Below are 16,015 nucleotides of genomic sequence, written 5' to 3'. Positions count from 1 at the left end.
TTGGCCACATCTGAACTGAAACTGAACAAGAAGCTCCTTTGGGATTTTGATCCAGTCCATGGTTTGGGGATTCAGATTTGTTGCCACTTCTGTCCTGCTCCTGCAGTGAAATTCAAAGGGGTCCAGATGCAAGTTTCTGGTTCAAGGTGAATAATAGTTTCTGTATGAGGCCTGTAAATTGCACAATTTAAAAATTAGATTACAGTACTTATGCAGACTTTGAGAGAGCCCTCAACCCATATATTGTTGTTCAACTTGCTACTTAGTGTTTGCTTTAACACTAAGTCTACACTAATTCTGATTAATAAACATATGACATCTTCCTTCACATACTCTACAGCACATGCATTCTGATTTGAGTGTAAGAAAATGCTAACCCAACAGTGGTGCTGTTTCAGATTTCAATGGGGGGTTGGGAGGGGAGCACTTTCAGAAGGGGCCATGTAGACTCTGGATGCTCTTCAATTTTTGAAGGATAAAATGTAAAAATTAGTCTATTTCAGGAGCATTTTTTGTGATTATTTTGTATATTTTAATAACAATTCATATGGGTTTACTACAACAAAATTGCCAAACAGGCAACTGTTGATGGAGGAACATGCTTGGTTATTCAGGGAAACCTGTATCAACTTTAAATATTTTTTCTAAATGGAAATTAAGTTCTAGTTCTGTACTTCTGCAACCTTTCTGATGAAAATTGACCAAGGTACAGAACACTCCCATCCTGCATAGTTACCTGATTTGGTCATCCTCACAATTATAGTTTATATATGCCAATCCCTCATGACCAGGCTGAGAAGGGAACTGATTCAAGAAAGCACCTAAGAATATGCTTGACTTTACACATGTGCTTGGGTCCTGTTGAATTGACTGGGGTTTGAGCATGTGCCTAAGCACCCTCCCTAAATAGGGATGGAGAGCATCCACAATTGGAAGAGGGACAAAGCAGAGGTCAGTGACTTTTCCTCTGCTCCCCAGTGCTTAAGAAGGAGGGGGATGCTCCACAACCAAAATTTTAAATGACATTCACCTGCACAAATACTGTCTCTGCTTTTGTTTTGTTTTTTTTTAAACAGGTCAGGGGAAAATTTAGGACTGCTGTTTGTGAATGGCAGCAGAGTGGGAAAAGAAAGTTTGGGGGTCAAGATGCCTCTAAGCTATCTGCCTTTTGCTGTGAAGTTAAGGAGAATGATAATCAAGGATATAAAACAAAGACTAGTTTTCCCAGAAGGACTTGACTCTGATGTACTAAATAGCAGGAAGCTCTTTTTTCACCAGCCAGTTTGTTTAGTCAAGACAGGCAGGTAAAGGGAGAACAATAAGTTGACAAAGTGCATCGTCGTCTGTTTGGAAGTGATGTCCATGGTTGATGATAGCAATGTGATGGCCAAAACTAATTAGGAATCAAAAAACAAATTCTCTCTATACACCCCACAGCCTGGGGGGCACCGTCCCTGTGCACACACATCTGTACGCATGTGTGGGTGCATACACACATCCCAGGGCACCTCCCTCTGCCTTACACACTCCTAAGAGGCCCCATTGCTCTCTACATTTCCATCGACCTCCTCCCCTGGGCCTCCATCCATCTGTGCATCCCCCCTGAGTTTGTTGGGCTCAGGCAGCAGCTGCCACACAGCAGGCTTCAGTGCAGCCAACGCACGCATGCTACAGTTCAGCGCTTGTGCATTAATGTGACGAGCCCAGGAGGCAGATTATGAGGTAGGGTCCCATTCCCCCACACACTGTGAGGTGCTCAGCTTCACTTGGTATGAGGGACTTCTTTCAGGCTCCTCCTGCACTGCTCTCCCACCTGGAATGAAGCGGGGGAGAGGGGAGGGAAGAACTCCCCACCACAACCCTATCTAAGTAGTTCCTCTGTAACCCAGGTGCCTTGTAGTTATTTCCTTCCCCTCCCCCCACTTTTCTATTTTTTCTTTTAAATTAACAAAGCCCTCAGCTATCATTAGGGAATTACTCTTTAGGACTGGGCAAGTATACCCTATCCCAGAGTAAAGAAATCATTAATAAAAAACAGTAAAAAGAAGCAGTTATATTACAAAATAAATCTACCAGGCTTACAAAGAAAACAAATTTGAAAGAGCCACCTGCTGTGGAGATGAGGCAGTAATCTCAACAGCAGGAAATAGAAGTGGGAGAGGAGAAAAATACAAAAGCATAGACATTAAAAAAGTAATTAAAACACTTATCTCCATCAACATACATAACAAACAAAAAAAATCAGGCACCTAAAAACATACTCTATTGAACTGCACAACAGGAAGTAACAAAGCTGCCACCATAAAAAAGCCTTCTCCAGGAGAAAAGAGAAAGATCCTTTAAAAATATAAGCCTCAAAAGTATTTACTAATGTGCTAATCACTAATGGCCTGACCTTGAGAGATGTGGAGCACCTGCAGAGCACCCGCAACTTTATTGGGAATTGCATCTCTTAGGATTAAGCCTTTAAAAATATACAGTGAGTAACTCTTTAGATACCAATGACTTTCTGTTTAATATTATTCCGGTGGTTGTGTTAGAATGAATTTTAATAGAGCATTAGTATAATAAGTAGTGTTCTACAGTTGGAATAAGCAGTAGCATAATGTTGCATTTTAGAACAGTTCAAACCTAAATCATTGTTTAACATCGATGGATTAACAGCAAAATTATCAGTACTTAATCCTGTTCATCATAAACTGATGTAAACAAATACATTGAGCATGTAAAACTGAATACAGATATGTCTAGGGAAAACTAAGTTTTGGACAGTTATGAAAAGCTACTGTTTTAATATTATCTTTTAAGGTAGTACTTTAATGTACTTAAAACTTGTAATACAGTTTGCACGGCGACATAGAATAAAACATATTTTTGTGCATAGATTTTTGATCTCCTTTCCCCCTGATCAGAACCCAGACATGTTGAAGAGGAATAGAGCATTCAAAAATAATAAAGGATACTTATAGGAACAACATTTTAAATATATGTATCTGTCATGCATCTTTGCTGTTTGGTGATCATACAGTACCGGTGTCTGTTAATTTCCTGGCAAACTGAGAACTTTATCAAGCAGAGGTAGGGTGACCAGAGCGCAAGTGTGAAAAATCGGGACGGGGGTGGGGAGTAATAGGAGCCTATATAAGAAAAAGCCCCAAATATCAGGACTGTCCATATAAAATTGGGACATCTGGTCATCCTAAGCAGAGGTGTATATCTGAAATATTTGATATAGAAGTATGAGAGATCAATGAGAGAGCTGAGTGCATAAAAAGTTAGGGACAGAGTGGAAACATAGGTGTCTTCAGTTAATTCAAAAAGGCTCTTTGCAGCAGAAAAAATAGGTATATGGATGCTTCCTATGGGAGGTATGTCATTTATTCATCTAGCCTAATAAATCATTTTAAGAAGGGAAGAACAGTGATAGTGAGGATGGAATCTTTGGAGATTTAACTGCTAAAATCAAAGATTTCTCTACTGACTATATACAAGCTGCAATTTTTCAGAGGTTTATAATGTGGCCAAATCTGGGTTGATTTTCCTGACACAAAGGCCGCACTCTGCCAGATTTCAAGTCTTGCTCCAGGGAATGAGGTGCTAACACATTTCAACAAAAAGGTGGTCAGAATTTTTTAACATGAGCAAAACAAGGTGTTTTTTCCTAGCCTCATTCTCAGAAATGGCTAAATTTTGACTGACATTTTCCAAAAGTAATTCATTCTGAGGCAAACACCCACCATGGAAAATTTTAGCCCAAAAGGTCAATGTTTGACAGAGTTATAAGCAACGGAAAACGGACTTATAATAGAAGGTATTGGGCAACCTCACTAATAGCAGTATTACCAACCCTGTCTATAATTATGGCGGTGCTGGTCCATAGCTGAGTTCCATTTTGTTCTTAAATAATTGATTCAACTTTTTAATAAAAAAAAGTAGCCTTTAGTTTGAGGCTTCTATGTGATAATAGCTCTGTATCCCTACCTTTTGACAGCAACAACTCCATCTGAAGTGAGGAAGCAGAAATGCAAGGGCATAGTTCAGCTTGTCTGAGGCTTTTTAACTCTACATTTACTTACTTACCAGTGTTTAAAATGTTTTAAAATATAACCTTAATTCTGAATTTTCTGACTTTTCCATGTTTGGATTTAAAAAAAAAACCCTCCCCTTAGGCTACTGATATATATTTAAAACTTTAACTCCAGTTTTTGTTTATATTTGACCCTTACCATGAGATAACGGTTATTTTGTGTGTCAGTTATTAGAACTGGTTGAGAAGTTCATTCACACATCTAAATCTGGCCAAACAGACCAGATTTAAGTAACCCAAACAATGAATGCAGGCTTAGAAGGGGAGAGGGAATTTAATCCGAGTGGGAGAGAGATGTATGCTGTACCTCTTCGCCCCAGCCTCCTCTCCCTTTTAGTTTTCCTCACAGGGTTGGGCAGTAATTGCAGCAGTAACAGCAGCATTTTCTTTTTTGAAAGACCTGGCTGAGGGTGTGTCTATACTTGTGAGTGTACAAGATTACATGTGCGTTGTTGTACCATAATCCCCCTATTTTCCGCATCTAAATTCCTAGAACAAGTTCCAGAAGGACAGCCTAGTGTGTGAAAGCTAGCATGCATGAGGGGTATGGGTACGTACATGCCTCTGCCCTGAACCCAGTGCAGTGTGGATGGCAGCAAGTAGCATGTACCAGGTCACATATATCAATAGTCTTCCGGCATCAGTTCCACAATGCATTGATCCCTTTGTTGTCTGTCCTTTACCCAAAGATCTCTGATCCTCCATTCCCAGCAGTACTGGCAACAAGTGCTGAGCACTTTCAGTTCTCCTTTGAACTGTATTGATCAGCCCCAGCAATCATGGATTATGCTTAAAGAACTGCTGCCTGATCTCCGGAGCACATCTGGGTGCTAATCAGTGCATGGTCAGAATACGCTGTTCTTCCGACTTTGTCCGTACCAGCAGAAACCGTCTCCGGTACCCGGAGATTTTACAGAGGGCTGTAGGAGACAGACATTCACCAGACTCCATCCTAGTGCTGGGACCACATGGAGCACCTCAGGCACCTGTACCAGAGAGTGAAGGACTCAGTCGCTCCCGGTGGGGATCTAGCATATGCCCTTACTCCAATGACCTGGACTGGGTGCTCTCGATGGCCACGAGTACTGAACCTGAATTCAGACACAACCCCCTCCTCCACCCCACCAGCCTCATCATATGACAGGACACAGCTGAGGGGCAGGGAGGCAACAGGAACTTTAGAGGAAGCCGGGGAGACCTGGAGGAAGAGGAGCATGTTACTCAATAGCTCTACCTGGCAGACCCGGTTCAGGAATCCCCCCCCCGAGGAGTCATTTTAGAAGGACCCTAAGCCATGGCAGGAACCGGAATCCGAGGTTGGTAAGTTACAGTGCACCCCCACACTCCCGTCTGGCTCTAGTAATACATGCCTGAAGCCGGCCCCCTCACCACATCCACCCACACTCCACCTCAACTTGGTCCCTGAGCAAGATACGGCTGCAAATCAATGATTTTATTGAAATCCCATGAACCATTATAAAACATTTAGTGAAAGCTATAACAGAGTATTAACGAGTAGTCACTGTGCCCCTGTATCTGGGCTTTTCTCAGCCCATTCTGACAGTGGCAGTCCCTGGGCCAAACAAAATGGGCGAGAGGGAGGAAGAGAGCGGAGGGTAGGCTTTTAAAGGGCTCAGGTAGAGGAAAAACAGTTTAATGACATTTATGGTTGTGCAAAGCCCCAACCCCAATCTTTTCCTTCCCCTTATGAATGGGAGCTACATAGAAAGGCAGTGGGTGTGGTTGGTGTGCAGGCTCACCTACTTCTAGTAAGGGAAAGGGAACCGTTTGTCTATGAAAAGTCAGAGTAGTCCATTCACCCTGTGACCATTTCAAATGTTTCGTATCATTTCCAGTCCTTGGTGGCTGTCCTCTTCCCTGTGCTGAGCCACTCTGCAGAAGCCAGGAGAAGTGGGGGTGGGTGAAGCATCCACTCCGCCAGTTCTGCAAACACAATGCCTTGTCCCTTAGCCATGGAGAGGCAACTGGCTTGCAGCGTTAATCCAAAATGCAAACCATTTCATTCCTCCTAAAAGCCTCCCCTCCATGAATTTGCTAATTTTTAATTTAAAAAAGGGTTCTTGACAATTAAGTAAACTGTTGCTGTCCAAAGCTCCACAATGAAAAACAGAGGAGAATTTAACTAAAATGTCTTTAACAATTTATGTGACGATTCAAAGGAAATAAAAGTAAAATAATATTCAAGATATCTGACACTGAACAGTGCTTTTGTGCCCCCTAATCTCCCATCTCCACCCAACTTTACCACTGGCAACCATGAGAGTACACAGCAGTTCCCTCCCGAAACTCCCCTCGAAGGAGTGTTCCTCAGTGCAGCAATGGGAAATGGCTAAGTTATTGTTAGGCTTTGGTATATGTTACAGGCAGGAGATTTGGAGTTGAATGATTGTTTATGATCAGGGAATACCAAGTACTGAACAAAAGGGTCTCTTTGATGGCTTACTTGGTGGATTTTGAGAGGCGAGAATATACTCACTAGAGCCTCTGTTGTTTATGTAGTTCTGTAGTGTGTACTTCTTGGTTGGCTGCTGGCTATTGTGCATCAGTATCAGTAAAATATGAGTGATAGTCAGACTGAGGCTTGGGAGCCACACGATATTAAAACACTGTGTGATTTAAGTATGTCAGTCTAAGTTATTAACCAATCAGGATGATTTTACTATGTTATTAACCAATTGTAGTTGATAAAATAATACTTCATCAGTCATTTTGCTGTGAGAATAATATATAGCCAATGAATTCACACTACTCTAGCTCTTTTGGTTAATGTTGATTGTTAATTTGGCTTCTGAACCATTAAGGTCTGAGTATCATGGCTCTAAAGCAGTGGTTCTCAAAGCTGGTCTGCCGCTTGTTCAGGGAAAGCCCCAGGCAGTCCAGGCCGGTTTGTTTATCTGCCGCGTCTGCAGGTTTGGCCGATTGCGGCTCCCACTGGCCGTGGTTCGCCGCTCCAGGCCAATGGGGGCTGCAGGAAGCGGCGCGGGCCAAGAGAGATGCTGGCCGCCCTTCCCGCAGCCCCCATTGGCCTGGAGCGGTGAACCGCGGCCAGTGGGAGCTGCGATCGGCCAAACCTGCAGACGGGGCAGGTAAACAAACCGGCCCGGACCGCCAGGGGCTTTCCCTGAACAAGTGGTGGACCGGCTTTGAGAAGCACTGCTCTAAAGGATCTCTTTAATGCATCTTCAAAGGGTATTTCTCTTGGGTGGATAGTGTCTCCAAATCCTCTCTCTCCTGGATAGTTCTTTACCCTGAATTGTATCTGTCATTGGTGACTGTTTTTTTCCCAAATTGTATCTTTCCTATGTGACTCTTTTGCTCTAAACTATATTTCTTCCATGTAACTGTGTTTCTCCAAATTGTCTCTCCTGAGTGGCTACTGGCTATTTATCAATATTTGATCTCTCTCTAAAGTGTATTTCTGTTAGGTGGCAGTTTATTACTGAAGGGTATCTCTGCAGGGTGGGTATTGGTTCTTGTATTTCTCTCTCTGTCTCCATATAAAGTCTCTCTCATGGGTGGCTACTGGCTGTGTGAAGTACTTGATGGTACTTGATCTTGTTTAATTGAAGTATCTGCAATCGTTACCATGGCAAACACCAATGAGAAAGTTTATATATTAGAATCCAGTACAGCCAGTGTGAAAGCATAGGAAAGGACTTGTAACTGTGCCAGACATATATGATCATGTGAGGGGAAATCCCTTAGCATTTCCTTCAAATGTAAATATTAGAAATGTGGTTTTCTTAGATTTTTCTGTGAAAAGAAAATGCATCTCATGCAAATAACAATAAAATTGATACTAAGCAGTAGATCCCTAGTATTCTATTTTGTTATCACAGTAGTCAGCATAAAAGATCTTGGACCAAATTCATCCTTGATCCAGTTCCATTGGTTTCAGTGGTATTGGACCAGCAGTGAATCTGGCCCATTAGCATTAGACTCTTGGCCTGATTCTGATCCTCTTAAGATTAGTGGGAGTTATGTCACTGACTTTAATAGGAGTAGAATCAAGTTCAGTTAGAGAAAGAGACTGCACTGGTAAAAAGGGATGAGAGTTCTTTTGGTTTGGGGGGAGTATTGTTTTCATTTTTGAAGGTGCGGGGTCGGGTGGGAGATTAGGGCCACATATTAATTTAATTCACACTGGAACGCATGCTAATGTCAATGAGTTTTGCACACAGATTGAGGATGGAATGTCACCTCTGGCAGTGTAAAACCCAGTAGCAGCGGTGGGTCAACTCTCTCTCTCAGCTCTATCCTCAGTCTTTTGGGCAGAAGCTTAAGCACTGAGAGTTAGAGAGAGGAAAGCACAGTGCTGTAAGGCTGCTTATTGTGGTACCCAATTTAGAATGATAAAACATATGAATAGCAGGGGAGAAAGAGCAATCACGATCTGTACAATTTTTGGACCATTTCATATACATATTTTACATACTCTTAATAAATACACACCAATTAACTGGCAGCACCTCCGCCTATCCCTTATTCATTGTTCATTAGTGAATGTTCTTACTTTCAGAGAAAGTATGATGTTCAGGGGTTCTAATCTGCTATACACTGAATTTGCACAAGTATTTCCTTTCCTGATTTTTCTCAACATCTAGCTATAGACATGTAGTATTTCCAGCCACAAGTGTTCAAAAATCATGAATCATGCCAAAAAAGAAATTGAAGAGTAAGTACATTGGAAGCAAGAAGCCTGCCAAACAATCCACCACTGGATGATTGAGGTGCTAAAGGAGCACTAAAGGAAGACAAGGCTGTTGCAGAAAAACTAAATTAATTCTTTGCATCGGTCTTCACTGAAGAGGATGTGAGGGAGGTTTCCACACTTCAGCCATTCTTTTTAGGTGACATCTGATGAACTGTCCCAGATTGAGGTGTGAGTAAAGGAGGTTTTGGAACAAATTGATAAATTAAACAGTAATAAGTCACCAGGACTAAATCTGAAGGAACTCAGATACGAAATTACAGAACTGCAAACTATGGTGTGTTACCTATCACTTAAATCATCCTCTGTACCAGATGACTGGAGGATAGCTATTTTAACGCCTATTTTTAAAAAGGGATCCAGAGGTGATCCTGGCAATTACAGGCCATTAAACCGTAACTCCAGTACCAGGCAAATTGGTTGAAACTATAGTTAAGAACAGAATGAATAGAAACACAAATGATCACAATATCTTGGGGAAGAGTCAACACTGCTTTTGTAAAGGGAAATCATGCCTCACCAATCTGTTAGAGTTCTCTGAGGGTGTCAAGAAACATGTGGACAAGGGTGATATAGTGGATATAATGTACTTGTGTGACAGACTGTACCCCTGTGTTGACCACTTTTACAAGACTATGATAAAGTATGTACAAAGTATGTCTTGTGAGGTATTGTTTGAAAATTCATAGTTTGCTGATGATTATTGTCCTGGTAAAATATGTGTGGCAACCTTGTTTGTAAAGTTATAAGATTCTATTGTATGATATTATTAAGGCATATTCCAAATCTGGGGAAGCAGCACAAATCCGTTCCTCAGAGACAAAAAGGCAAACTGATGACTCAGCCAAGTGTCAACAAAATCAAATGGACTATCACTTGATTAAGTGGCCATTCTTTGGCAGAAAGAAGGGTGTGAGTGAATAATTTACATCTTGGCAAAGAAACAGACTGGCTGTAACCTGAACCCCAGGTGGAGAGGATCCTCAAAGAGGAGGAAAAGTAATTTAAAAAATGAGGAATCGATGTCTTGGGACCAATCTTATTTAACATTTTTATTATTGACCTTCTCATAAAAAGTGAGTGTGTGCTAATAAAATTTGCGGATGACACAAAGAAGGGAGGTATAACCAATACAGAGGAGGACTGGAATATCATACAAGAAGATCTGGATGACATTGTAAACTGGAGTAATAGAAATGGGATGAAATGTAATAGTGCAAAGTTCAAGGTCATGCATTTTGGGACTAACAACAAACTATAAGCTGGGGACTTGTCAGTTGGAAGCGATAGAGGAGGAGAAAGACCTGGATGTATTGTCACAGAATGACTATGAGCCATCAATGTGATGTGGCCATGAAAAGGGCTAATGAAGTCCTAGGATGCATCAGACAAGGTATTCCCAGTAGAGACAAGGAAGTGTTAGTACCATTATACAAGGTACTAACAGCTGTTCACTAGTCCAGATTGTACCCTGGGTAATGTTGCAACTTGGACTTTGAGTAAACATTTGACAAGGCCCCTCACCAAAGGCTCTTAAGCAAAGTAAGCAGTCATGAGATAATAAGCAATCTTGGGAGGTCATCTCATGGATCAGTAACTGGTTAAAAGATAGGAAACAAAGGATACGACTAAATGGTCAGTTTTCTTACTGGAGAGAGGTAAATAGCAGGGTCCCCCAAAAATCTGTACTGGGACCAGTGCTATTCAGCATATTCATAAATGATTTGGAAAAAGGCATGAACAGTAAAGAGGCAACTCCCGTTCCCCCCCCCCCAGCCCACCCCCGCTCATTCCCCAGTTCTTTTTTCAAATTGGGAAATTAATCAAAATCAACTTTTTCCCACGAACAGTTTCCATTTTTATGAGTCAGTACTTTCCAATGAAAAAATGTTTTGTTCAGTTTTTTATACTATATAATTACTAATTATTTTACAATTACATACCTCAGTTATCTAATTATTTTAAAAGTTAATGTATTAGAGAGTATTTTGTTAACTTGTTTCCTGTTTAGATATAGAAGTCCAGACTTTTGTTGAAAATGTCATGTTATTTCATTCAATTTGGATGAAAAATAACTTCCTAACTCCCATGCCAGCTAATCCATTTTCTCTGCTACCCAGCTGCACAGAAATAGAAAGACATCCTTTGCAATGTTTTGGTTTAATTGTGAAGTCTCTCTACCTTATCGCATACTGTTGCTGTACAACTATGTTATTAATAACCATAAATATATAAAGACCAATAAGAACTTGCAGGTTCCTGAAAATAAATCAAGAACAGCCACTGATGATGATGTACAAATGTGCTCAGGGCAGATATGCAATTCTGGTACTTATGCCCCTTCCTAATTGATTAAACTGACTGGTTAGCACCGTGATGTTATTTTTGGATGCAAGGTGGTTTGGTAAGGCCCCTGGTTTGGTAAAACTGTTGGTATTTTGGAGGGTTTTAAGACTGTTTGTCCTGCTTACCTCTTGTTTTTTGATCTTTGAAGTTTTCTAAATGATCTGCTTAAAATTATATGTATTAGGTTTACCAGAACCAAACAAAGATGGTATATTCCAAGGACTGAGAATGGACCAAGGTTTCTACACATCTAAAGATTTTCTACCACTGGTAGCAATGGCAAGTAAACCAGGTGTGTGTATATAAAATATATCGTTTAAAACATGTTCAGTAGAGGGTTAGCAATTATATTAGTACTTAGTGGAGTTCCACACTACACAGAAACTTGTACAGTGGAACATCCAATAAAGGCGCATGTGTAGATGCAGAAGTATGTATGGTTTAGATCGTTGTGTCACAGCCCTCTTAGGGATGATAAAAGACAATCAGGGAGGCTGCGACACAACGATCTAAAGCATAAGTCATTCTGTGATTTGAAAATTTGGTTACAATTCTACAACAAAGAAAATGAAATAAATTTAGAGAGCAAGAGAGAGAGAGATTATAAATTGCTATACATAATTATATACTAAATTATAAATATTAACATCAAATTATATTTGGATAAATTACATAGGCTTATCATGATTATCACTGATACATTTTATGCACTTTTCTAATAAATGTAAGGTGGTCATGAAAACTTTTGAGGTTAAAAAAGGGGTTGCCAGCTTGAAAACTTGAGAAACAGTAGTCTATATAGGTTATGGGTTGTATTATGCCTTTTTAAACATTAAAAATTGTCCTCTTAAAAAATAAAATCACACACTGTCTGACTGGGCATTACAGTATATGACCATGTGTTAGTCAAATGATTATTTCTATATTCAGTTATCCAAGCTTATATACAGTACAATCTGTATACAATAGTTATGCCATTATCACCTACAGAACGGATCAGTTCAATGTGCTCTCCATGGAACCGCACCTGAAGACCATTCAGAAAGTTCACAGTGTGTTGAATGTGGCTGCCTGTTTACTTAACAAATTGATAAATTAAACAATAATAAATCTCCAGGACCTGATGGTATTTCACCCAAGAGTTTTGAAGGAACTCAAAGGTGAAATTGAAGGACTACTAATTGTCACCTATCATTTAAATCAGCTTCTGTACCAAATGACTGAAGGATAGCTAATGTGACAGCAATTTTTAAAAAGGGCTCCAGAGGTGACCCTGGCAACTACAGGCCAGTAAGCCTCACTTCAGTACTGGGCAGATTGATTGAAACTATCATAAAGAACAAAATTGTCAGACACATAGATGAACATAATTTGTTGGGAAATAGTCAACATGGTGTTGTAAAGGGAAATCATGCCTCACCACTCTACTAGAATTCTTTGAGGGGATCAACAAGCATGCGGACAAAGGAGATCCAGTGGATATAGTGTATTTAGATTTTCAGAAAGCCTTTGGCAAGGTCCCTCACCAAAAGCTCTTAAGCAAAATAGGCAGTCATGGGATAAGAGGGAAGGTTCTCTTATGGATTGGTAACTGGTTAAAAGTTAGGAAACAAAGGGTAGGAATAAATGGTTAGTTTTCAGAATGGAGAGATGTAAATAGTGGTTCTCCCAGGGATCTGTACTGGGCCCAGTCCTATTTAACATATTCATAAACGATCTGGAAAAAGGGATAAACACTGAGGTTGCAAAATTTGCAGCTGATACAAAACTACTCAAGATAGCTAAGTCCCAGGCAGACTGCGAAGAGCTACAAAAGAATCTCACAAAACTGGGTGCCTGGGCAACAAAATGGCGAAGAAATGTAATGTTGATAAATGCAAAGTAATGCACATTGGAAAACATAATCGTAACTATACATATAAAATGATGGGGTCTAAATTAGCTGTTACCACTCAAGAAAGAGATCTTGGAGTCATTGTGGATAGTTCTCTGAAATCATCCACTCAATGTGCAGCTGCACATTTTTTTGCAAAAAAGCAAACAGAATGTTGGGACTCATCAAGAAAGGGATAGATAATAAGACAGAAAATATCATATTGCCTGTATATAAATCCATGGTTCGCCCACACCTTGAATACTGCATGCAGATGTGGTCATCCCATCTCAAAAAAGATTAGAATTGGAAAAGGTTCAGAAAAGAGCAACAAAAATGAGTAGGGGTATAGAACGGCTTCCATATGAGGAGAGATTAATAAGACTGAGACTTTTCAGCTTGGAAAAGAGGTGACCAAGGAGGAATATGATAGAGGTCTATAAAATCATGTGGTGTATAGAGAAAGTAAATCAGGAAGTGTTAGTTATTCCTCCTCATAATACAAGAACAAGGGGCCACCAAATGAAATTAATTGGTAGCAGGTTTAAAACAAACACAAAAAAGTATTTTTTTCACACAACGCACTGTCAACCTCTGGAACTCCTTGCCAGAGGGGTTGTGAAGGCCAATACTATAATGGGGTTCAAAAGGGAGCTAGATAAATTCGTGGAAGATAGGTCCATCAGTGGTTATTAGCCAGGATGGGCAGGAATGGTGTCCCTAACCTCTGTTTGCCAGAAACTGGGATTGGGTGACAGGGCATGGATCACTTTATGATAACCTGTCTGTTCATTCCCTTCGGGGCACCTGCCATTGGCCACTGTCAGAGGACAGGATACTGGGCTAGATGGACCTTTGGTCTGACCCAGTATGGCTGTTCTTATGTTCTTAACACAGTTTCCCACAAACAACAGCTTGCACAAATGGTCTGTTGCAGGAACTTTATTTTCTGCTTATAAAAGTGAAATTTTATGTTAACCCTTTTTAGTACAAAGTGGAAGTGTTGCAGAAAGAAAGATTTATCCCTTCTCTATTCCATCCCTCATCTTCTATGTTAAATAGGTTACTTTTGTCCATTTTCGTATGCTGAAAATAAATGTAGAAACAAAAATGGGGAGGGGGGAGGAAGGAAATCATTGAGAAAGACTTGGTTAAAATAGATGTGATGAAGAACTATAAAGCTATAAAACATTTGTTGATTTAATAAAAATAAAACCATATAAAATAAAAACCACTACCTTGAAACAGTTATAAAATACTGAGATTTATATTCTAAAATACAATACAGAACTCAGTGGGATGACATGTATACTTAGTTACTCACATACATACGTGTTTGCAAGATCGGGATGCATGTTCATTAAAAATGCCATCTCTCACTGAGGGAGCATATTGTATTTGCTAGAAGATAAAATGAATTTTATTTAATTTATTCTAAAAAGACTAAGTATAAATTTTGAGGAAACAGACCAATTTCTTAAATCACTATAAAATAATTTCATCAATACTCTGTAGGTATTTGGAATCCTACATTAATAAATTTATCTATTTTACATACATTGCTTTTTCTGGTGCCTGTCCAAGGCTCTAAGCACTTCATGCTATTTAAAACACAGAATTTGAAAATAATATTTAGTCACCTAACACAATATTTTTCTTCTTATTTCCAAGATGACAATTCTCCAGAGATTAGACTCCCCCACGATATATATATTTTCTCCCTATTTGCAACACTCCACCTAAACTCTTTCAATTTTCAGCTCCATTGCTTATGAATTTATATTCCCTCAAATTGGTTCCAAGAAATAGGCCTCCACATTAAAATAAATGTGTGTGAAATACAAATATCTATACATGCCCCCCATTTAAGCCTCCAATCCTGCAAAGATTTATACATGTGAGTATCCCCATTAACTTTTAGGCCCCAATCCTACAAGTCATTATGTATGGGCAGATCTCTGCACCCATGTGGAGTCATTTGCCGGATTGGGACCTTATCTGGGAGAGAAACCAAGATCTGAATGGTATTGTGACTAGACTTCTTGTTCATCTGAAGTGGTATTTCTAGGCATGTTGGAATGTTGTCATAGGCATGCCTTGCACTGTCATCTCCCATATTGTGCTTGTTCTTTGATAAAATAAAGGAGTTCATTTTCCATTGCTGTCAATCTACCACCTTTCATTGGATTGAATTCATTTTGGAGATAAATTATTCTAGACAGAAATATATATAGTAAAGTAATCAAAGCCCCATGCCATAGGCACATGGAAAAATGACCGAGTCTTGCAGTCTATGGAACCTTTTCCAAGTGGAGAGGGTTTTGGGGATCAGGATATCTTTGTTCTTCTGTTGTGAATTTAAATTTAAAGTATTATTTTCTTGAAAGAAATTGATATTTGTGCTTCTGAATCCTTGCTGTGAAAATTCACAACTGTTATAGCACAAAGTTAAGACTTACAGAGCACTGATTATATGGTCAACACAAACTCTTCTGAATGAAACTATCACCAACTCATTGAGATTATAGCTTTATATTATTTATGCTATAATTTTTTAAATTACTGTAATTTGTCTAATCATCAGTTAGTTACATTTAAATTGATGCTGAAGTGCAATCCAATATATGGAGTACATGCATTTTGGTTTTACTTAAGAATCTCTTATAAGCGAATTATCAAATAGAGCGCCCTGGATAATGAACACTTAGAAAGTCCTAATTCTCTCTGTTTCTTTTTGCAAATAAAGTCTGTAGAAAACCAATATAGATTAAGCACTTAGTTCAGAACAAGGTCCCCTAGAAATTATTGTAAGAATAATAATCTTACTGCATCATGTTCAGCTGCCATAGGGAATGGTTTATGAGAACCATGCCATAATCATGATATATTCAGAGTCTTTTATAAAAGTTACTTAATTTATATGGCTGAGACCAATATTATTAAATTATCAGATGGGGCAATAAACAAATCAAAAGCT

The 16,015-nt window shown here is 39.5% G+C and overlaps 1 protein-coding gene across 15 annotated transcripts in view; it reads left to right on the top strand.

Annotated features, from left to right (window-relative positions):
- Positions 1-16,015, top strand: part of DPYD (dihydropyrimidine dehydrogenase) — a 612,292-nt gene that overhangs the window by 313,769 nt on the left and 282,508 nt on the right. For all 15 annotated transcript variants that reach the window (XM_065555590.1, XM_065555591.1, XM_065555592.1 and 12 more), the window contains one exon: positions 11,350-11,457. In XM_065555590.1, coding sequence (XP_065411662.1) covers positions 11,350-11,457 — 108 coding nt within the window. The remainder of the gene's footprint in view (positions 1-11,349; positions 11,458-16,015) is intronic.

The sequence above is a fragment of the Chrysemys picta genome, chromosome 8, assembly GCF_011386835.1.
Source record: "Chrysemys picta bellii isolate R12L10 chromosome 8, ASM1138683v2, whole genome shotgun sequence".
Lineage (NCBI taxonomy): Eukaryota > Metazoa > Chordata > Testudines > Emydidae > Chrysemys > Chrysemys picta.
Note: the sequence above shows the minus strand (reverse complement) of the source record. Positions and strands in the feature narration are given on the sequence as shown.